This window comes from Dryas octopetala, chromosome 2 (genome assembly GCF_963921425.1).
Source record: "Dryas octopetala chromosome 2, drDryOcto1.1, whole genome shotgun sequence".
Classification (NCBI taxonomy): Eukaryota; Viridiplantae; Streptophyta; class Magnoliopsida; order Rosales; family Rosaceae; genus Dryas; species Dryas octopetala.
Genome location: NC_141367.1, coordinates 20,976,058 through 20,999,222, shown reverse-complemented (window position 1 = coordinate 20,999,222; position 23,165 = coordinate 20,976,058). Strand labels below are relative to the sequence as shown.

The 23,165-nt window shown below is 37.5% G+C and overlaps 1 protein-coding gene and 1 pseudogene across 1 annotated transcript; one reads left to right on the top strand and one right to left on the bottom strand.

The window, feature by feature from the left end:
- Window positions 1–4,805: 4,805 nt before the first annotated feature.
- On the top strand, window positions 4,806–8,681 carry APS1 (ATP sulfurylase 1). The gene is made up of 5 exons (XM_086230334.1): window positions 4,806–5,592; window positions 6,907–7,312; window positions 7,612–7,872; window positions 7,952–8,038; window positions 8,192–8,681. The coding sequence occupies exons 1-5, from the start codon at window positions 5,087–5,089 to the stop codon at window positions 8,327–8,329; spliced, it is 1,398 nt and encodes a 465-aa protein (XP_086086460.1). The 5' UTR covers window positions 4,806–5,086; the 3' UTR covers window positions 8,330–8,681.
- A 77-nt stretch (window positions 8,682–8,758) lies between these two features.
- On the bottom strand, window positions 8,759–12,122 carry LOC147294002 (putative calcium-transporting ATPase 13, plasma membrane-type pseudogene; annotated as a pseudogene).
- Between the last annotated feature and the right edge of the window lie 11,043 nt (window positions 12,123–23,165).

The window sequence follows — 23,165 nt, the reverse complement described above, 5'->3', positions numbered from 1 at the left end:
TTTTTGATTAAGTTGATTTTTTGTAAAAATGATCTTTAATAGGTGATCTAAAAAATGAATGATTCTGATTCTAAGCCAATACTGCCGAACAAGTAGTTTTGGAAGGTGGGAGTGACCAAGTGATACCCCTAGGGGTGACCCAATACTGCCCAAATAAAAATATGCTTCTACAGTGAGAAAAAGCAGATTATTAAAAACTAAATTTTCTTTTTCATTTTACTGATGTACTCATGTTTAAATACCATATTGTAACAATTATATCAAGTGTAGTCATTCTTGGGTTTTCAAAAATTATACAAAACTTATAAATTTTGCTTCATATTTTATATATTCCTTAAAATATGTCTAACAATGATTATATTTAAAATATAGAACCTCGTATTCTAAAATGTTAAATTATGTAAAAAATAGCCTAATCATGGTAAAATATCATAAAACAACCTACGTCTTAAAAAAATAAATGTCATATTGAGAAAATTTATATATATATGCATAATGAAAATATCTATGAAGTATAACTTGGTATCTATCCGACGAGAGTCATTCAATTTTTTTATGTGTTAATGGGTTTGGCACATATCACCCACCCATGTTGCTTCCAAGATTGCATACACATGTATGCATGCATGTCAGATAGCTACAACTTTTTTTTTTTTATTTTATTTAAATCTGGTTCAGATAGCTACAACTTTATATTTGATTAAGTAATTAACTGTTAACTTGCAAATTACTGCTAGGTGTCCAAACATTTAGGTTATGTTTGGCACGCTGGACTGTGTTGGATTGGACTATTCTTATGGATTATGCTGGATAGTGTTGGACTGGAGTAAGCTGGACTAATGTTATCCTGTGTTTGGTGTTGTGTCGGACTATGAAGCTGGATAAGCTAAATAACACTGTCATGTGTTTGGTGCATAGTTGGACTAAATTATAATTATATTAATTTATAAATAAATAAAATTTATTAATTATCAAAATAAATTTATTAATTTCAATGCCTATAAATATTAATTAATTTATTTATTTTATTAAAAAAATATAATTTTGGTATAAAAGCACATTTTTTTTGGGATAAAAGCACTAAATTAATTAAATTAAAATAAAAAATATAAAAAATATAATACAATTAATAAACTCACTCCCAGCCACCCAGCAGATCGTCACTCTCACGCCTTCCCCATTTCTCTCTGTTTCTTTCTCCCCGATGATGGTGCCATACTGACATCCTTCATCTCCTTCATCTTTTTTCTCTCTCTCTCTCTCTCTCTCTCAATCTTTCTCTCTCTCAGCGCCATCTTCTCCCCCTCTGTCCGCCGATGATGGCGTTTCAAAATCGGAGAAGTCGACGGCCTCCGATGTCGGCCCTTCTTTTCCGATGACGTCGTGAGCCCCTGTTGGTACCAGTTTCTTCCTCTCATCAAGCTGGACCCAAAGGTGGCTTTTGATCATTCATCGGACCACCTCAATTGCCGAATCGAAGCTCCAAAGCCGCGACCTCCCTCCGCCGATCTCCGGCGACTCCGACGGCTGATGGCAACGATCTTCACTGGGTGTTGCTCCTTTCTTTTTGCTCTTTCCATTGGTGTAGATTTATGTGGTCAATTGTGCTCAAATAGAAAAGCCCCAAATTGCAGAAACTAGTTTTGGTCTTCTGAGTTGCAGCCTTGCAGGAACTAGTTAATCAACAAATCAATTGCCTCTGTTTTGATCTTTCTGAGCTGAGGAGCCAATTCTTAGATAGGAGGTGTAATCCGGTTCTTACATAGCGAGGTGTGTTCAACCCTCGCTATTTACCAACCCACAATCCGGTGTTTTAGAAGGAGCGGTGCTAGATAGTCTCATTTAAAATAATACCGGGTCTTACCAAACGTGGGTTTACTGTGTTATTTAACACAATCCTAGCTAGCAACGGCTAGCACGGTGAAAACAAACGTAGCCTTATTCCATTAACTAGAGACGGCCACCCAACCAGACAAAAAGCAAAGGAAAAAGTTGACCATTATCATCACCTTTGTCGATCATTTGGACAATTGGACGAGACACACCTTAAATTAGCTTTCTTATTAATCCTTTTATAGATAAGTATCAAAAACACATGTGGCTACTTGTAACATGACGATTGGATGCCGTGTCATCCTCTTAACAAAGAGCCAAAGAGTAATGTTATAGTGTGAATATGTCTCTAATAAAAGTGAGACAAACTTTGTATAAATAGTTTGGCTAAATGACACTTTTGATCCTAAACTTTTATTTTTGACGATTTTAGTTATGTACTTTTTATGTCCAAATAATTAATATGATTTAAATTGTTAACGGAAAATTTGATGTGAAAATACGTGCTTCGCACATGAGTGATATTTCAAATATTTTAGTCTAGATGTCTATTTAAGCCCCTCCTTGCCATTTGACATATTTAATTTAACGTTGAAATTTTATATTTTTCCTTACTGATGGCATATAGGGTGGGGCATGAGCTTATATAAGCATTAAGATGGAGTAAGATGTCTGAAATGTCACTCATGTGCAATGTATATTAAATTTTTCATCATCAATTTAAATGATTAATGATTTAGACTTAAATGATATCGTATTGAAAGTATAAGACTAAAATTGTTAAAATTTAAAAAACAAAACTAAAGTGAAAATTTAATAAAAGTAAATGGACCAAAAGTATCATTTAGGTTTTTAGCAAGTTTGTTTTGATAAGTCATCGTGTGGCATACAGGTATACAACAATATATGAGGGTAGAAAAACTACACGCTAAGTAGACATGTAAACCGGTCAACATTGTCAAAAATCGATTATCAGCCATATAGTATATATATATATATATATATTTTTTTTTTTTGACAAATATGCCATATAGTAGTTGAATGGCCATGTTTTTAACTTTTAAAGATATAATTAACAATTAATTAACTATTTGTCTAGTGATACACTGATATCACTCCACTTTATTAAATTTAAATTTCAAATTTGAATCTTCCTCTTATTATATATCTGTATATATATATGGTTTACAGTATAATATAAATAAATTCACGACTCACGACTCACGAGCCTTAGCTGGAGGGAAGCAAAAGGGTAAAGATTCTAAGTTCAAGTTTACCAGATAAAAAAAAAAAAGTTTTATTGCTTGACAGATGGTAATCAGTCATAGGATATATAAAAGAATTGAATTCAATGTTGATAAAGAAAAGGAGATGAGGAAGAAAATTATGTCTTTAACACGTCTCTATGAGCTACACATGAATGTGGCCCTGAAATGAGCCATGTACAAAATTTGGTGGAGCTCTACACATGCTTTAAAGTATAAGAAGACAAGGTCAGACTCAGAGGGATCAATTTACTATATTGATGTGTGTTGTGCATCTTTGAATTCAAATTAGGTATATTCATAGAAAGTACAAGCCACCATGCCATTACAACATCCCATATGTCACAGACTTAAAACTAAAAATTAAATATATATATTTCGGCGGCATTGATGATGGCACTTGTGTCTATTTGAATCTAAAAAATTCCTTATTAATAAATTCACATATTCTAAAGAAAAATAACTATTAAAAATTAAAAATTATTGTTTGGATTACTATCATTGATTGCAATGGGTTAAATTCTGAAGTTTATAATATGTCTTGGTAGAGAAAGGATTTATGCTTTTTCTTCATTTGTATTATGTAGGAAACACATTATACAATACATGTACGTTTATCTTAAAAAATTGCATATACTTTCATGTATAATTGTATAAATTAAAAATATGATGAAAAATGCATATTTAAAAATAATTTGCATATTTATTCCACGTGAGAAATGTTTATATTAATAGCAAAAAGCTCAGACTTATATATGTTTCTTTTCAAACTTTTGATGACTGAAACTTTTGAGGACATCAAGGTCTGTCTTGGTGTAACTGTGTAAGGGTGACAATTTTTATTATTAGGTTGCATTCGTGTTAAATAATAATCAGCCATAGCCTTCTTGTTTATTAAATCCAGTCAAATGTGTCCACACACATAATTTATTTGATCATGTCGTATTTGTGATTCACATATATTATGCACTAAAAACTTAAAACAATGTTCATTTATCTAAACCAAACTCATCATTATTATCTTAATATGCACATAGAAACATTTCATAATTTATTTTGAGACATTCCAGTGTGGATCTTGAAAAATTCCAGAAATGACCTTAAGACATTCAAGGGTGCACTTTGAGAATAAGAATGCACCTAGAGACATCTTAAAGCGCACCTTTGGACATTCCAAAATGCACTTTAAGGCATCTAAAAGTGTAAGGTACTCATATGAATGAAAACTCACCCCCTCCCCTTTTTTTTTTTTTTTTTAACTTACCAAGCATGAGAAGAAATTTCATATTCATTCCCAATAATATGGGTTTTTTTTTTTTAATAAACAAAGCTTTATTGAAGAAACTAAGAAGGACTACAATTAAAATATAGTTGTGAAAGCAACCAAGGAGGTGCTTCACGAACCCACTAATGCATACCAGTATACCACCACAACTTAATGCAAATTTCACAAGAAGATGGGCAGCCCCATTACAAGATCTAGGAACAAAGCCAATGCGTGCATCATCAACTGAAGACCATAACCTCTTCAAACATTCATAATTAATAACAACAAATATTGAATAATTTGGAGGGTTTTGGGTCTTTCAAATATTCATTTTATGAAGCAATGGTGCCCGAAACAATGGTAAACAATAACAACAAAGAAATAAATAAAAAGGAAAGGAACAAAAGCCCCAAAAAGTGTCTAGGTTCATCCTTGTCTTAAGCCGAAGATTGTACCTAATCAAATCCCTATAAATTAAGACCCAAACATGATTCACATGAATTCAGTCATGCTTTCCAACTCAAATTGCACCATTGCTCAATTTGATAAGATTTCCCTTTGTCCCTACCCGTCAAATAACTCTTTTGATTCTAAATTTTAAAATTCGCACTCCATTATTATTAATCCCCTTAATAAAAAATACTCCCCCAATAATTTGATTCTTGAAGCAGAGGCAGAGCCAAAAACACGAAAGCAGAGCAGGCCTTGGTCTCCACCTCCAATGGCGTCCATGGCCACCCTTTTCGCCAAAACCCCAACCGCATCTCCCTCTTTGCCCAAAACCTTCAATACCCATTTCACTCCCGCCCTCAAACTCTCGCTCACTCTCGGCTCCAGACCCAGAACCAGCCAGAGGCTCCGGATTTCAAACGGGTTGATCGACCCGGACGGTGGAAAACTCGTCGAGCTCTTCGTCGAGGAGTCGCTGAAGGGCAAGAAGACGAGGGAGGCTGCGTCCCTGCCCAGAATCAAGCTGTCGCGGATCGACCTTCAATGGGTCCACGTGATCAGCGAAGGGTGGTCCAGCCCCCTACGTGGGTTCATGAGAGAATCCGAGTTCCTCCAAACGCTTCATTTCAATTCGCTCCGACTCGATGACGGGTCGGTCGTGAATATGTCGGTGCCCATCGTTTTGGCCATCGACGATGCTCAGAAACGCCGGATCGGCGAGTCGACCAGTGTCGCTCTCGTCGACTCGGACAATAATCTGATCGCTATTTTGAAAGAGTAAGATGTTCTTCTTCTACTTATTTTCTTTTTATTTTGTTTTTGTTTTTGAGCTTCTTATTTACTTTTTAAAGCTTGCAAATCTTATATTTTATTAGCATGTTTTTGCTGGAAATATGATATTTTGTGGTACAAAGTTATTAAGTACATTGTCTGGTCCATATGGTCCCACAATGTTAGAAGTGTGACCCATATAAACGAGTTGGTCATTCTTCGAGTTACATGATGTGAATATTATTAATACTACTATACAAGACTCTCTGTAGTAGACTCTGCACACTTGGACCTTGTGCTTGTCTAAAACAAAATTGCATCTTTTAAACTTTTATTAAACAAAAAAGTGAAAAGAGAAAATTTTTTCCTATTAGTTAGAGCCTATCAGCCTAGAGGAGAGTAGAACTAGGAAATGATCTAAAGAATTGGAGAGGTAGAAAACACACTTTTTACAGCATGTGTTGGTGGTGTGTGCTAGAATAGGTTATTAGGCAGTCTAATGACAATTCAAATACTGTCACAATGTAATTGTTTATGTATTTTATATGCATGTTAATGTATATTTCTATGTTCTGCTTCAACATTATTAGTACATAAGACATTTGAATTCAATTTGTTACCTCACACACAAATTTAAAAGTCATAATATTACATTTAGAAGTTACCCTGCATTCATAATCAGCCGATCGTTGTTCTGCATTTATACTCTTCTTTTTCCTTAAAATATTTGATAGACGTTATACCTGCATCTGCATTTGGAATATATATTCCTCTTCCTATTATGAGAACACTGTTCCAAATCATTTTTTAACAGGATTTTTTAATCATTTTTGGTCACGTCGAATAAGCAAAACTATATCTTGATGCCACAATTGGCCTCAACATTAATGTCTTGTCATTTTTTGAAGAGCAATATTCAAAATTGCTTTTACAAAAAGAAAAAACGATATTCAACATTAATCCCACCTCATGATACTGATGTCTTCTAGTAAAACCTGAGTTTCAAATATTGGGGAAATATTTTCTGGATTTTTTTTATCCACTTTGCTATTATTATGTGCGTCATAATTGTTTCAATGAAGTATGAGAACATGTTCTACTGCTTGGGTTGAAGCAACAACTGAAGTTACTACTAGGGTTTTGTCTTTTGTCTACAAAAGAATATGCATTAGTTCATGTATTATATGGATTGTATATCTTATCCTATGACTTGACATGGTTTCTAATGCCTTAGTTCATGTATTATATGGATTGTATATCTTATCCTATGACTTGACATGGTTTCTAATGCCTTTATGATTTTTTGTTGGCTCATAACAGTATTGAGATCTATAAGCACCCAAAAGAAGAACGGATTGCCAGGACTTGGGGAACGACTGCCCTTGGTTTGCCTTATGTTGATGAAGCCATAACCAATGCTGGAAACTGGCTGATTGGAGGTGACCTAGAGGTTATGGAACCTATCAAGTACCATGATGGCCTTGATCGCTTCCGTTTGTCTCCTGCAGAACTCCGTGAAGAATTCACAAAGCGCAATGCTGATGCAGTATTTGCCTTCCAGCTCCGGAATCCAGTGCACAATGGCCATGCTTTGCTGATGACTGATACCCGTCGCCGACTTCTTGAGATGGGTTACAAGAACCCCATTCTCTTGCTTCATCCATTGGGAGGCTATACAAAGGCAGATGATGTTCCACTTAGTTGGCGAATGAAGCAACATGAGAAGGTATGTATTGAGTTCTTTATTTGTTGGAATACTCTTTCTAAACCAGGCACAGAGATGTAGGAAACAGAATTATCTTTTTTTTTCCCACAGTTCTATACAGTAATTTTCCCCCTCCATGACATGACAAAGAAAAGTAATTGAAAGGTGTTGTTTACTAATGTGTGGTTTCTTAAATTTTCCCCTACAAGTTTGACTAATAAATTGGTTTTGCCTTAACCAATTGATGATCCATATCATTAAGAACAGCCGATCATCAGCCAAATTCTAATTTTGTTTGATATCATCTAATGTTTCTTCAGGTTCTTGAGGATGGTGTTCTTGATCCTGAGACGACTGTGGTTTCCATATTTCCTTCTCCCATGCACTATGCTGGCCCAACTGAGGTGCAGTGGCATGCAAAGGCTAGGATTAATGCAGGGGCAAACTTTTACATCGTTGGTCGAGACCCAGCTGGGATGGGCCATCCTATTGAGAAGAGGGATCTATATGATGCTGACCATGGGAAGAAAGTATTGAGCATGGCACCTGGACTCGAGCGTCTTAACATCCTTCCTTTCAAGGTATATAGATTATCTTCCTGCAATACTGTTCCTACTTTTTCTTTAAATCATCTGTCATCATAAATTTATTCCCTTGCAGGTTGCCGCTTATGATAAAACTTGGGGTAAAATGGCATTTTTCGATCCCTCAAGAGCTCAGGACTTCCTTTTCATATCAGGCACCAAGGTATGTGTTCTTTTTATGGTTGTTTCCAACATGTTTCTTTATTCTCATAGTCAGCCATGCAAAATAGTATATAAAGGAACCCACACTGAGAGCCAAATGCATTGATTTTAGTTGTATAAATTTATTATATCTAAAAGAAGCTGCAAATTGCAGATGCGAACGCTTGCTAGGAACAAAGAGAGCCCTCCTGAAGGATTCATGTGCCCTAGTGGCTGGAAGGTGCTGGTAGACTACTATGACAGTTTGGTTCCTGCAGACAACGGTAAAGTCCCAGAAGCAGTTCCAGCTTAGATGGAGCTGATGTAATCATATTGTAACCCCACCGTTTGGGAGAAACCTTGATAGCTAATTAGTCTCCTCTGTGTGATGATCAAGATTTCATAAGATTCTCTGCCCAGATTTCTAATAAAACCCATGTGAGGCACTGGTGCAGAGAAATGATGACACTTGCCTCAAATCTGTAATTAGCGCCCTTAATTGCATCTTGCATCACTGCATTTGTGCATGCTGGCGCATTGTATCATAGTGTGATTGTCCTCATTAGAAAAGAGAGATTGTGCAATGCCTTAGTTTTCAAATATTCAACTATGATATGCTGGTTACAATTTAAGATGCTGAATCCATCAGCTTGTTGGCTATATTATTGGTAACTCGCAAGACTCTTTTGTAAAATATTTTGCTAGCCCAAAAAATGCGTGGACCACATTGCTCATTGATTTTTATACGTGAGATTAGAGAACCAGCATGCAAAAGCTCCATAAAATGAAATATAAAACTCATATTTTTTAGAATAAAGACAAGGATTAGTTTCTTGGGTAGAATACTATTGAAATAATACTCAGATGACCACTATGATGTGGTTCAGTTATTCCTCTTTAGATAGCTGAATATTGGCTTCACAGGAACAGGTATGCACTTGACAAACCAACTGATTGGCCAAGATATGGCTGCAATTGCAATGCATGCAACCCATTGTCCCCAGCTTAACCTCTCTGTATCTGCAAACCTCTGCAGAAGTTCCACCATAACCACCTGAACTGCAATGGTTATAGCAATGATCCCCCAAAACAACTTGTTCCTGTGACTCCCTTTGAAGACATTCTTCTTCTCGATATTCCTTGCATTAAATTCATTAAAGACTTGGCAAAACACAAAAGTATTGAAGATCAAGGTGTTATTTACCTTCTCATTAACCCCAAAGATTGATCTGCCCCTGAACTGCAGGATCAGGAGGACAGCTATCTGGAACAAAGCTTGAGATAAAATGTTCCTCCACATGATGCAGGTGATTATTGGCTCAGTCCTACCCACAGGTGGCCTCTCCATGAGCTCCTTGGTGGGCTTATCAGTGGCAAGAGCAAGAGCAGCCATTGTGTCCATAATCAGATTCACCCACAGCAACTGGACTGCTGTTATAGGTACTTCACCAGCTGAAGCTGCTGCTACCAAGTTGATTACAAGAGTAGCAACATTTATTGTGAGCTGGAATTGAACAAACTTCTGGATGTTGGCATAAACAGACCTTCCCCACCTTAAAACAGTGACCACAGTGGCAAAATTGTCATCCAGGATCACAATGTCTGAGCTCTCCTTGGCTACTTCAGTGCCTTGAACCCCCATTGAGAGTCCTATATCAGCTTCTTTTAGTGCCGGTGCATCATTGGTACCATCACCGGTCACAGCAACCACATGGCCTTTCTGTTTCAAGCACTGCACCATCAGAAGCTTATCAAATGGAGAAGACCTTGCCATCACACAAATTTCATCAACTTTCTGCATTCTCTGCTCTGGCGTGTAGTTACGAAATTCTACACCTTCTACCACTGCAGCTTCACTGACCATGTCCTGGCCAGGCCTGAGTATCCCACACTCAGTAGCTATAGCTTTAGCAGTGAAAACATTGTCACCAGTGATCAATTTCACCCGCACCCCAGCGAACTGACAAGCTTCTACGGCTTCTCTCACGCCGGGCCTGCACGGGTCCTTAAGACCAACCAGGCCTAATAGTGTCAAGCTACTTTCCTCCAACCTTTTGTCTATTTTTTCTTCATTGTGCTTGTCTTGAACTTGTTTGTGTGCAAACGCAATGCATCTGAGACTGCTTGCTGCCATAGCTTGAATAATATGCTCGAATTTCAACCTTTCATCATCACCTAGATCTTTCTTAATACCGGAAGCATCATAATAACTCGAGCACATTTCTAGTACCATCTCTGGAGCTCCTTTCCAGTGCACATGGCTCGTATTGTCTACCTTCCTTCTCATCAAAACCCCGCTTCGTTTCTTTTGCGAATTGAAGGCTTCAACATGTTGAATGATACAATTCTGTTTCAATCCTTCCATGTCCATGATCAGCTCCAGAGCAGCCCATGAAAGAATGGCTTTTTCAGTAGGACTGCCTGAAAACTCAAATCCAGATCCTGAATTAGGCCTGTAAACACTACCAGTCGTGTTAAAGGCCACTCCTTCTCGGATCAAATCAAGAAGGCACAAAGGGATTGATGAATAAGCACCATCTTCCACAGATTCCTGGCCAAACCAAAACTTTACAACTTTCATCTGGTTGAGTGTGAGAGTGCCTGTTTTGTCCGTGAAAATGGTGGTGGCGCAGCCCATAGTCTCACAAGCACAGAGCTTCCGAACCAATGCATGCTCTGCCATCATCTTCTTCATTGAATAAGCAAGAGTTAGAGTGACGGCCAGTGGGAAGCCTTCTGGAATTGCAATCACAACAACAATTACAGCAACTGCTACCATATCCACCACAGCATTCGCTACATCATCAATCCTTGTCTTGCCACCATTAAACTTACCAATCTCATTCTTTGTATTGCCTGTGAAGTAACGAGCTAACAAGATCACAAAGACCAAGAATGCAACTGCCAAGCCAATCTTAGCCATTAGTGGGGTTAGCTTACTGAGCCGTTCTTGTAGAGGTGTTTGTTCACTGGTTTCATGGCTTACAAAGCTCATCATTTGGCCCCAGGTTGAATTCATGCCCACAGATGTGACAAGCATTCGGCCATAGCCATCAACCACTTTGGTTCCAGAAAACAAGAAAGGATTCAGGCTGCAATCAATCTCCACATGGTCACTCTCCCCTGTTATGCTAGACTCGTCCACACGCAATGAATGCCCATATAAGAACAATCCATCCGCAGGAACTTGGTCTCCAATTTTCAAGAACACAACATCTCCCACTACTATGTCAAAGTTTGAAATTTGTTGCCGTCTCCCACCTCTGACAACATCAATTGGGATATTGTCAGTGGCTCTGGACAGCTTGTCGAATTGCTTGTTCTGCCTGTTATCACTAAAGGCAGATATAACTACGATGAGAAAAACAGCAACAAAGATGCTTCCACCATCATACCACCCTTGTTTCAATCCATGTTGCTTGATGCCAAAGCCCAGGGAAAGTGCAGCGCAGCCTAGAAGGATGACAATGGTAAGATCCTTAGAAGCTTGCCACACAAAATGGAAAAAGCTTTTTGCCGGCGGTTTCTTATACTTGTTTGAACCAAATGCCTTATGCCGGCGAGCAATGTTGTTACCATCATCATCATGTATACCACGCTCAATGTCGGTTTCAAGAGAAGATGCTATGCCATCAACGCCTCCCAACTCTTGAAGCTGATGGAGACTTTTCTCCTTGGTGAGTTCAGTGAGGCATTTGTTATCAATTTTAAACCCATTGTTGAGCTGAAAATGGGGAGTGTGAGATGGAGAGTATGAGACCTTGCTACTTTTTTTCTCAGCTTCTGTTTTATTGAGAAGAGAGAGCATGGCCCTGCAAAAATAGATGACAGCAAAAGACTTATGCCACCTTTTTCTGGGTATGCTAAGGGCATTTCTCCCTTCAAGTAAAACCTCAGTGCAATTCAAGTTGGCACTGCAAATGCTAGACATTGTCTTGTTTTCTAGAGCACAAAAAGAAAGCAGTTACTAGGAGAAACAAAGGAAGCGTGGAAAATGGTATGGTGCTTGAAAGCCACTGTGATGGAGCAAATAAGGAGTATATATAGCCATATAGGTCTGCTAGCCCTGTAGTGGGGTTTTAGTCTATGCACATATATGTATAAAATCATTGGATTCGGTTATGAAAATTGATATATTGCAAGTTTGCAACCTCTTTGCACGTACATTCTAATAATTTTACTGCTTTTGTACCCAATATCACAAAGAAGAATGCTATCCACATTCTTTTCTTTACCGATTTTTTTTTTATTATTATTCTTATTCTACAATGTAAATTCATAATCGGAACCGTTCATTTTTATTATCTAAATATAAAAAATTATCTCAGTAAAAAATTAACCAAATCGAAGATCGTTTGGTTATATAATTGTGATAAAATAAACAGACGATTTGATTCATCATTTTTATACAATTTGATTCATCATTTGTTTATTTAATAACAATTATATGATCAAACGATTTTTGATTTAATTGATTTTTTGCATAAATAATTTTCAAATAATTATCTTAAAAATGAACAGTTTTGATCATAAAAATACAAAATAGAATGTGAATAATAAAATAGAAGATCGGTGAAAAAAGTGGATAACATTTTCCTATCACAAATTCACAATTTGATTGGATGAGACAAAATTAGCTATTGAATATTACTCAAAGTCTTAGAAGCACACTATCGAGTAATGCATGAAATCCTTTAGGAAGATTCATTAAATAGAAGAAGATCCATTGGAAACTGCTGGGAAATTACTACTAGTATGGGGATAGCTTCCAGCTAATTAGTTGAGTGGATAAGATGGCTGCGCTCCAGGCTCCAGCTCACTCAAGATTCAAGAATGGGACGGCCTCAATTAATTCTAGTTAGATACACTCTTCAGGGACAGTTGTCTGGGTTTATGTGGAGAGGGAAATTTCCATTTGGTAGGGGAAGAAAGAATGGCTAAATCCTCCATTTGGGTTTATGTGAGAGATGCCCCATTGGGGCATGCCCTTGGAAGACTCTCTAGAAACAACTGATCGACTTCAATCCACTCACATCCAATCCTTCATGTCTAAGTTGTCTAACTCTTGTGTTTTTTTTTGTTTTTTGGTCGAATCTAACTCTTGTGTTGTTTGTCGGCTTTTGGCTCTCCTTTAGGCATTGCTTTCGGGCTGAGGTGTCGCACCTCGCACCACCTCACTCTCATTCAATGCTTTTAAAGCACCTAACACTATTCATTTATCCCACAACAGAATTGATTGAATCAATAAACTCTTAGACTCCTGTAACAAAAGCTCTTGATAGAGGTGTACAAAATGGGTATATTCCTACTTCGTGCTGTTTTTGGACTAGAGCTCGACTATACGAGTGCGTAGGCTCGAACTTAGTGTGAATCGAATTTACGACGAAGAAACTGTGGATCATCAAAGTTCAAGTCATAGAAGCATCTGATTTCTTATTGACTGATGCATGAAATCTTTTAGGAAGATTCATAAAAAAGAGAAAGGTTCATCGGAAGATGCTGGGAAATTACTTGAGGAAAATTACTAAAGTAAATTACTAAAAAATTCATTTTATAGAGTTCTATGTATAAAAAAAACTTACTTAAAAAATTAGAATGATAAATAAGTTCACTTTGTACAAATAAAATCCATATTTTGTACAAATAAGCTCACATTATATTTTTTAATATGGATTTTTTTGTTTTTTTAAACTAAGAAAAATTGACACAGTAACAATTAATAAAGTATTTTTGTAATTTAAATAATTACTGTCCCATAGTAATAATGATTGTATTGCTAAACATTAATAATTAGTAGAATATTTTTACAATTTAAATAGTTACTGTCCCATAATAATAATGATTGTCACGACCAAACAGTAGCAATTAATAAATAATTGTCACTACCAATTAACTCTCCCTCCCCCCGCATCCTCTCTCTGCCTCACCTTCTCTCTTATCTCTCTCTGCCTCTCCTCTTTCTCTCAGTTGAAACCCCACATCTCTTCTTTCTCCTCATCACCACCAACGATGCCGGAGGTGGAGTAGACTGAGCCAATGCTGGAGCCAGAGCAGGAGCAACGACACGACATCACGGCTCTTCCTTGACCGCGGCCTCCGCCGTGTTGAAACAACCCACGCGTCTTCAATCTCATGGTTACCAGCCCGTTTGATTTGGTTTCGGTCAGCTCCCCTGAGCAAAGCCACCGAGCTGGATGGATTTGTGGGTTGTAGATTTGGGTTTTTAAAAAAACCGAAATTACTCAAGGACAAGTGTTTGGATTTATGTGGAGGGAAATTTCTATTTGGTAAGGGAATAAACAATGGTGCATAGATACTTGTTTGAACAGTACAAAATAAAATGTGGGTTATTCAAAGATTCATGACTTGTTTTTTCACATGTTATAGATCTTTCAATAGATTATAAAAAACAGATTACAACCCCAAAACACCTAAGATCTAACTTCTAGTCTTGGATCAACCAGCTTGAAAGAAAACATTGGGAATTAGTTGAGCCTCTACTTGTAAAAGCTGGGCCTAGCCCAATAGATTTTTACCAAACTTAATTTTAATGTTAGGCCACATAGCCCACCCAGCCCACCCATGAGGCCATAAGCCATGGCATGCCTACAACTCAAACCCTTCAATCTCCATTCTTTGTGCTGACTTTGGAATTTTTGTAGACGGTGAGTAGCTGCATGCATGAGGCTACAAATTAAGACTTTATAAAGTCTGTGTTCAGGGCGTCCCAAAGAATTTGGGGGCCTTGTGCAAAAATTAAATTATGGCCCCTATAACTCTTACATACAAATTATATATATTATCAAACATATATTTTTTTTTCTCAATGTCACGATGGAAAGAGAGTGGGATCACTACAAAAATGAGACTTTTAGTTACAGGCAGGGCCGGTCCTAACTTTTGGAAGGCTTAAGGGCGAAAATCTAAATTGGGCCCTTAATTTTAGTTACGGAGTTTTTAGTTACAGTACAGTCACAAAGCTTCTTGTGACAAATACATTTAGTTACAAGATTTACGCTTTTAGTCACAAATACATCAAGTTGTGACTAAAACCTTTTTTTTTTTTTACAGTGGATAGAGAGGGATAGAAAGGAGAGAGAGAGAGAGAGAGAGAGAGAGAGAGAGAGAGAGAGAAAGAGAGAATTGAGAAACAGAACAGTGTGGCGGCATAGCCGACTATTAGGGGGTCTGGTTGTGCGATTGCACAGGGCCCCAAAATAAAAAAGAAATGGTCCAAATCTAGCATTAGAAGAATCGAACTCAAGACCTCAAAGGGTAGGAACCAATGCCTCAACTACTAGACCATTACTCCTTCAAAAATTACTCTTCCAATAAATATATTTATACAAATACTACGTAATAAACTAATATTAATAGATTTAGATTTAATATATCAAGTTAACCTAACAATATTCTTCTTCATTTTTGTGCTGCCACACTGTTTTGTTTCTCAATTCTCTCTCTCCCCTCTCTAGCCCTCTCTCTCCTTTCTATCCCTCTCTCTCCTCTCTATCCACTGCAAAAAAAAAAAAAAAAGGTTTTAGTCACAACACAAGTTGTACTAAAAGTGTAAATCTTGTAACTAAATGTATTTGTCACAAGAAGCTTTGTGACTGTGTTGTAACAAAAATTAGGGACCCAATTTAGATTTTCGCCCTTAGACCTTCCAAAAGTTAGGATCGGCTCTGCCTATAACTAAAAGTCTCCTTTTTGTAGTAATCCCACTTTCTTTCCGTCGCGACATTGAGAAAAAAAAAAAAAGCTGTTTGATAATATATATAATTTGTACGTAAGAGTTATAGGGGCCATAATTTAATTTTTGCACAGGGCCCCCAAGTTCGTTGGGACGACCCTGTGTGGCGGCACAAAAATGAAGAAGAATATTGTTAGGTTAATTTGATATATTAAATCTAAATCTATTAATATCAATTTATTACGTAGTAGTTGTATAAATATAATATATTTATTGGAAGAATAATTTTTGAAGGAGTTAATGGTTTAGTGGTTTAGGCATTGGTTCCTACCCTTTGAGATCTTGAGTTCAATTCTTCTAATGCTAGATTTGGACCATTTCTTTTTTATTTTGGGAGCCTCCCAAATTGGGGCCCTGTGCGATCGCACAGCCAGACCCCCCTAATAGCCGGCCCTGTCTATGTTTGGTCAATTCTCGAATGAAATTTCTTCCTCTATTTTTTAATTTATGCTAAGTTTATGTTTAACCGATTATATTATAATTGTTACTTGTTAAATATATTATTTTACTGTTAAATAGCTGATTTAATAAGCAATTTATGTTTGAGTAAAGATGAATACTAATTCTATAACAATTTTGCTAAAAAAGTTATATTAAGTCAATTCGTATCAAATTGATTTGATTTATAAAAATTGTGTGGGAGCAAAAGCTGTTTTAAAAGTTAATCAATATTTAAGAACGTCTTCATGACATTCTCACAAAGGAATTCTTATATCCATCACTATAGATAAGGATGAATAACTCCCAGCCAAACATTGATGTAACATGAAGAAGTTTGGGATAGCCTTTAAATTTGTCAATTGTCATTAACCATAGCTTCTGGGAAGCTTCATTATATTTATTAGTATATACACGGTGTTGGCTGTGGAGAAATGTGAACGATGAGGACGCGGCATCATGGCTAGCTTTCCATCTTGTTGACACGTTTACGTTACCAATTATCAAGGCTTTTCCTAAATTCTCTTGACTACGGAAACTAGAATATAAAAATAGAATTTGGTTTATATGATGGCCTAATTATAAGTGATTAATTATGAGAGATTGCAAGTGACATTTTTATTAGAATTTTTGAATTAATTAAATGACACATGATTTATTGGTTTTATGTTAGATTTTAACATTTTAGAGTTAAAATTTAACATATAATCTCTAAAAATCTCATTCTATACCCTACAAGGTTATGAAGTGAATTCGTTGACAAATGAGATAAAAAACAAGATGATGAATAAAATAGATTTGGATGATTTTTTTTTTTTAAGAATTAGTAATTTAAAAGAGATTATTGGGTAATAAAATAATATAAGTGAAGTTAATTAAGTTTCATTAAATTAATCTAAAGCTCTTATAAACATTCCATCACCATCCCACTAGCCATTATGTATTAAAGCATACCCATTTGTCATAAACAGTTCCTCACTTTTCCAATCTACTTTTCGCTGGGACCTTGGAAAGGAGCAGCAGATAGAGATGATACTCGCAATGCAAGCTGCTGGGAAATTACTTGGTTTAGTATCACTTAAATACACTCTCAGCGTGACAGATATTTGGATTCATGTGGCGAGAGATATTTCCATTCTTTGTTCAACGACAGTTACTAGTTTGGAATTTTGGTGGACTTTGAGTAACTAAACTAAAGACTTTATAAAGACAACGTGCTTCAATTCTGGTATGAAAAATCTTCCTCTATTTTTTTTTAAATTCCATTGATTTTAATTATTAAATTTTAATAACTTTTTAGTTTAAGTACTAAAATTAAATAACATTTTAGATTAGGTATTAGTTAAAAAGTCAAACAAATTAATAAAGTAAAAGGTATTAGAATTTACATATATTACATCACATGCCACTACAATAAAAAAATAAAAATAATATTACATCACAAATATTACATTAATTTATATTATATTATATTAAAAAAAAAATCAATCCAGTCACAACTTAACTGTGACTATCTTGGTAAATTGAAAAAGACAACTTACATCACTATACTATATATTATTTTAAAGTATTATTTTGACCTCTATTTATACTATATTGTAGTATAATTTCTCTAAAAAAAATTTAATTAAGTCACAACTTAATTGTGACTGTCTCACAACTTAGATGTGACTGTCGTTCAGTCATAACTAAATTTGATTGTAAGTGTCGTATAGTCACAACTAAATGTGAAGTTGAGACTAAATTAGCAAATTTTCAAGATAATATAAAAGTCTCAAGGGCAATTTTGTCAAAACCTTATAAATTTTAACTAACATTCATTATATGTGGGTCAAAGGATAAAAATGTCAAATAGAAAAGGCTCAAATCAAAGGGGCAACATATTTGTGACATAATCTAAAAAACTACATTTAAATTTGGTAGTTCAATTGAAAAATTATATGGTATTCATGCTATACCAAAAAATTATTGAAATTTAGTATTTAATCCTAATTTTCTATTTTTTTAATTTATGTTTAACCGATTATATTACAATTGTTATTTGTTAAAAATATTATTTTTCTGTTAAGAGAGTAATTACTAATTACAATAGCTGGTTTTATAATTAATTTGTTTTTGGGTAAAGGTGAATATTATTATTAAAATAATTTTGCTAATAAAGTCATATTATAAATTTATAAGTCAATTCGGTGTCGAATATTGTTGTCACGAACCATGTAAAGTGTCGGCTGTGTTCTTCTCACTTATTATTTGTCTCTCCTGCAGTCCTGCTGGGCTTCTGGGAAGCTTCAATATAATTAAAGTCTTTTTTTTTTTTTTTTTTAACCATAGTATAATTAAAGTCTTTATTAAACAATAAAACCATCGGTTTTATATCTTTTAGCTATTTACACGCGTTGGATGTGGAGAAATGTCAACAATGAGGACGCGGCATCATAGCTAACTTTACATCTGGTGAACACGTTTTCGTTACTAATTGACAAACTAGAGCAGCCAAAATAGAATATTATAATTACAACTACATATGAATCTCATATAGAGAGATCAACCAAAAGGTGATTGGAAATCTTAAAATTTTATTCACTGCCGCAGCTAGATATATACAAGTAAAAGACTAAATTAGCTAGAAAACTGGAAGACCTATTCTTAAGGAATTCTAGAAGACTAATCAGCTAAAACAAGAATTCAAATTTGAAAGCATTTGAATACAGCAGTTACACAAGATACATCTCTTAGGCTAAGAAGATCCGAACATCAGTTACACAAGATACATCTCTTACATGCCCCCTCAAGATGAGCCGCGATCAAAGAGGCCAATCTTGGAGCAGAGCAATTGAAAGCGAGCTGTAGATAAAGGTTTGGTCAGAAGATCAGCAAGTTGGTCCATAGAGGAGACATGGGCTACCCGTAGCAGGCCAGATTGTACCTGATCCCGGATGAAGTGATAATCAACAGCCACATGCTTCATGCGGGAGTGAAAAACAGGATTTGAGCTGAGTTGTGTGGCACCCACGTTATCACAATATATTACAGGCATAGCAGATACAGAAATACCAAGTTCGGACAGAAGAGAGCACACCCAACGGAGTTCAGCAGAGGTAGCCGCCACAGAGCGATACTCGGCTTCGGTAGATGATCGGGCAACAGTGGATTGCTTTTTAGAACTCCAAGAGATCAGATTTTTACCCAAATACACAAGATAAGCACCAGTGGAAGAGTAATTATCTCTGTTACCAGCCCAGTCGGCGTCTGAAAAAGCATGAAGAGTGTCCGAAAAACCATGAAGAGACATGGGTGAACTGCGGTGAAGAAGAAGGCCTTTGGACACGGTGCCACTGAGATAACGCAAGATGCGTTTCACAAGAGCCCAATGTTCCGTAGTGGGGCGGTGCATAAATTGTGACATCTTGTTGACAGCGTAAGAGATGTCAGGCCGAGTAAGAGAGAGATACTGCAGACTCCCAACAGTGGCACGATACTGAGTGGGGTCAGGAAGCAAAGTGCCATGGGAAAGAGAAATTGTAGAAGAACTAGTAGGCAAAGGCGTTAGGACCGGTTTAGCATCTTGCATGTGCGTGCGTTTCAGCAAGTCACCAATATAACCCTTCTGTGAAAGTAAAAGTCCATTAGAATGAGGAAGAACCTCAACACCCAAAAAATAAGATAAGGACCCAAGGTCTTTAAGAGAGAAGCGGCCAGCTAAGGAAGCAACAAACTCTGTGACAGCTGCAACATTGTTACCCGTTAGGATAATGTCATCCACATACACCAATAAATAAAGAATGGAGCCAGAGCAATTATATATGAAAAGAGATGTGTCTGAATGGGAGTTGCGGAACCCAGAGTGTAAGAGAAATTGGCGCAACTCATGGTACCAGGCACGTGGGGCTTGCTTGAGACCATAAATGGCCTTATGTAGCTTGCAAACATGTGTTGGATGATCCGGGTCCACGAAACCTGGTGGTTGTGCCATGAAAACAGTTTCGGTGAGGTGCCCCTGCAAGAAGGCGTTATTGATATCCAGTTGCCGAAGTGACCACCCATTACTGACAGCAATACTGAGAACTAGTCGAACGGTGGTGGGCTTAATAACTGGACTGAAGGTCTCATGAAAATCCACACCGGGCCGTTGATGGAAGCCTTTAGCGACAAGGCGAGCCTTGTACCTGTCAATAGAACCGTCAGAAAGCCTTTTAATGCGGAAAACCCATTTACAACCTACCAAATTGGTAATACCGGCAGATGGAACAAGCTCCCATGTTCCATTACAAACAAGTGCATTGTACTCTTCAGACATGGCCTGACGCCAGTTAGGATCTTTGATGGCTTGAGTGATAGAGGTGGGTTCAAGGGTTGGTGATGGTGACTTAATGACATGAAGATTGAGTTTTTGAACTGGTTTAACAATGTTGTTTTTGGCTCGGGTAAGCATAGGGTGGCGGGTGGGAGGTGGTGACGGTGGGGGTGGAGATTGTGAAGGTTGGACTTGGGTTTGCAGGGCAGGGGAGGCGGGCTCTGTTTGTGGCATTGGGGGGGTGGTCGCAGGTTGGGGCACGGGTGTGGCGGGCTGGGTGTGTGGCAGAGGAGGGGTGGTCGCGGTTCGCGGCATGGGTGGGATGGTCTGGGTGTGTGGCATGGGTGGGATGGGCTCGGTTTGTGATATGGGTGATGTGGGCTCGGTGTGGGTTTGTGGTAGTGGAGTGATTGAGATAGGATTGTGCATTAATGGATTTGGTGCAGTGGAATGAAAGTGTGACTGACCTGTAGAAGAGAGCAGCTCCTGAGGGCGATCCATTGATGGCGTGATGGTGACCAGCGACGGGGTAGTAGGGATGGGAATGGGACTGATAGGTGGAAACCATTGGGCTGGATTGGTGGTGGCTAAATGGGAGAGGTCAGTAGGGAGTGATGTATATGGAAAATTAGTTTCAACAAATTGGACATGGCGAGACACATATGTTTTGGAGGTGGAGAGATTGAAACAGATGTAAGCACTTTGGGATAGAGAGTATCCCAAAAATACACACGGTTGAGATTTGGGTTCTAACTTATGAGATGTATATGGTCGAAGCCATGGGTAACATAGACAGCCGAAAACCTTCAATTTGGAGTAGTTAGGACTCTTTTGAAAAATTGCCTCATATGGAGATGTAAAGTTAAGTCTAGGAGTGGGCATTCTATTAATCAAATAAACAGCAGTGGCAAGGGCATGGGGCCAAAATGTGGTGGGAATAGATGCATGAGAAAGGAGAGACAGACCAGTTTCCACAATATGTCTGTGTCTTCTTTCTGAGTATCCATTGTGTTGTGGAGTATGAGGTGGTGTAGTTAAGTGAGTGATGCCATGGTGGGTTAAAAAAATTTTAAGACCGATATACTCTCCCCCATTGTCTGAATAAAGAGTGATTATTTTTTGTTTGAAGTAATTTTCTACAAGAGGTTTATATTTTTGAAAAATGTCATGCACATCTGATTTTCGTTTGAGAGGATAGAACCATATATATTTGGTAAAATGATCAACAAATATCACATAATATTTAAAACCATCTTATGACAAAATTGGGGAGGTCCATACATCAGAAAAGATTATTTCCAATGGTTTAGTAGAGACAAGTGAAGAATTTGAAAATGATAACTTGTGACTTTTATTAACTTGACAAGCATTACATGAGAATTCTTTTGGCATGGGAGAGGAAGATTGTAAATGATAATTGGAAATAATAAATTTTAAAATAGGAAAGGCTGGATGACCAAGGCGGTGATGCCAATTTGATGAAGTGGTTTTGATGTGTGAGAGGGCAAAGATTGGGGAAGTGACAGGAGGTGAGGATGCTGGCCATTCATACACGCCTGCGTTGGTACCGCCGGTCAGGAGGATGCTTCCTGTGCTAAGGTCCTTCACATGAAAACAAGAGGGTAAGAATTCAACAGAAGTATTATTTGAGGAGCAAAATTGAGAGATAGAGATTAGATTTTTTTGCATGTTAGGGACACAAAGAACATCATTTAAAGTGAAAGAATGGTTTGTGGAGGAGAGGGAGAGGGAGCCAGTGTGAGAGATAGAGAGATTGGTACCATCACCGATCATAACATCATCAGAACCATGATATGGAGTGTGAAGAGATAGATTACTCAGGTCTGTAGTAACATGGTGGGATGCTCCACTGTCGAGTAGCCAATTTGGTTTGGTGTTAGAGCTTGCTGCGAATTGAGCTTGAGGTTGCCACGGTTTGGTATTGGCGGGAGATCCAGCAGCAGAGGAGGGTTGAACAGCCACAAATTGAAAGGATGGACAACGCTTGGCAGTATGACCTTGGACACCACAGACTTGACAGTAGCCTTGATATGGACGTGGTGGAGGCCGATTGTTGTTGCGGTTTGAGGGGCTAGAAGTAGAAGACGGCCGCCAATTTTGAGAGGGTGGACGCCAAGTGGTTTGACTTGGTGGTTGAGAGGAGGGATTGGAGTTGGGACGCCAAATGGTGCCTGAATGGTTGGGTCGCCAATTGTTGGTGGTGAAAGAAGTCCGATTGGCAGGATTGGCTGTAATAGGGTGGGGAAGCTCGGGCTTTGAGTGAACAGGAAGTGAAGCTTCAAAGGAGAGCAGCTTTTCATGAAGCTCCTCAAACGAGATTGGGTTGTCACGAGCCTGAACGGCCCGAACAAGTTCTTTGTATTCTTCTCCAAGGCCATCTAGAATTTTTTCAGTGAGGTCTTCTGCATCCATTGGGGCACCTAGAATAGCAAGCTCGTCAGAACGAGCTTTGATTGAGTGAAGAAAGTCAGTGATAGTCATTGTGCCTTTGTTGGGATTTTTAAGGAGATTTTTGACTTGCTTGATGCGGCCACGAGTTGGTTTGGCATAGGTGTTGGAGAGGGTGTTCCAAGCTTCCCTGGAGGTGGTGGCACGAGCAACAAATGAAATAATAGTGGGAGAAAGAGAACCAATGATGGCATT

What these genes read in the sequence shown, in the direction of transcription:
- APS1 (XM_086230334.1), top strand. Translation starts at nt 5,087, where the DNA reads ATGGCGTCCATGGCCACCCTTTTCGCCAAAACCCCAACCGCATCTCCC. An exon ending in CTGATCGCTATTTTGAAAGA is followed by an intron (nt 5,593 to 6,906) that starts GTAAGATGTTCT and finishes GGCTCATAACAG; the next exon opens with TATTGAGATCTATAAGCACC. An exon ending in TTAACATCCTTCCTTTCAAG is followed by an intron (nt 7,873 to 7,951) that starts GTATATAGATTA and finishes ATTCCCTTGCAG; the next exon opens with GTTGCCGCTTATGATAAAAC.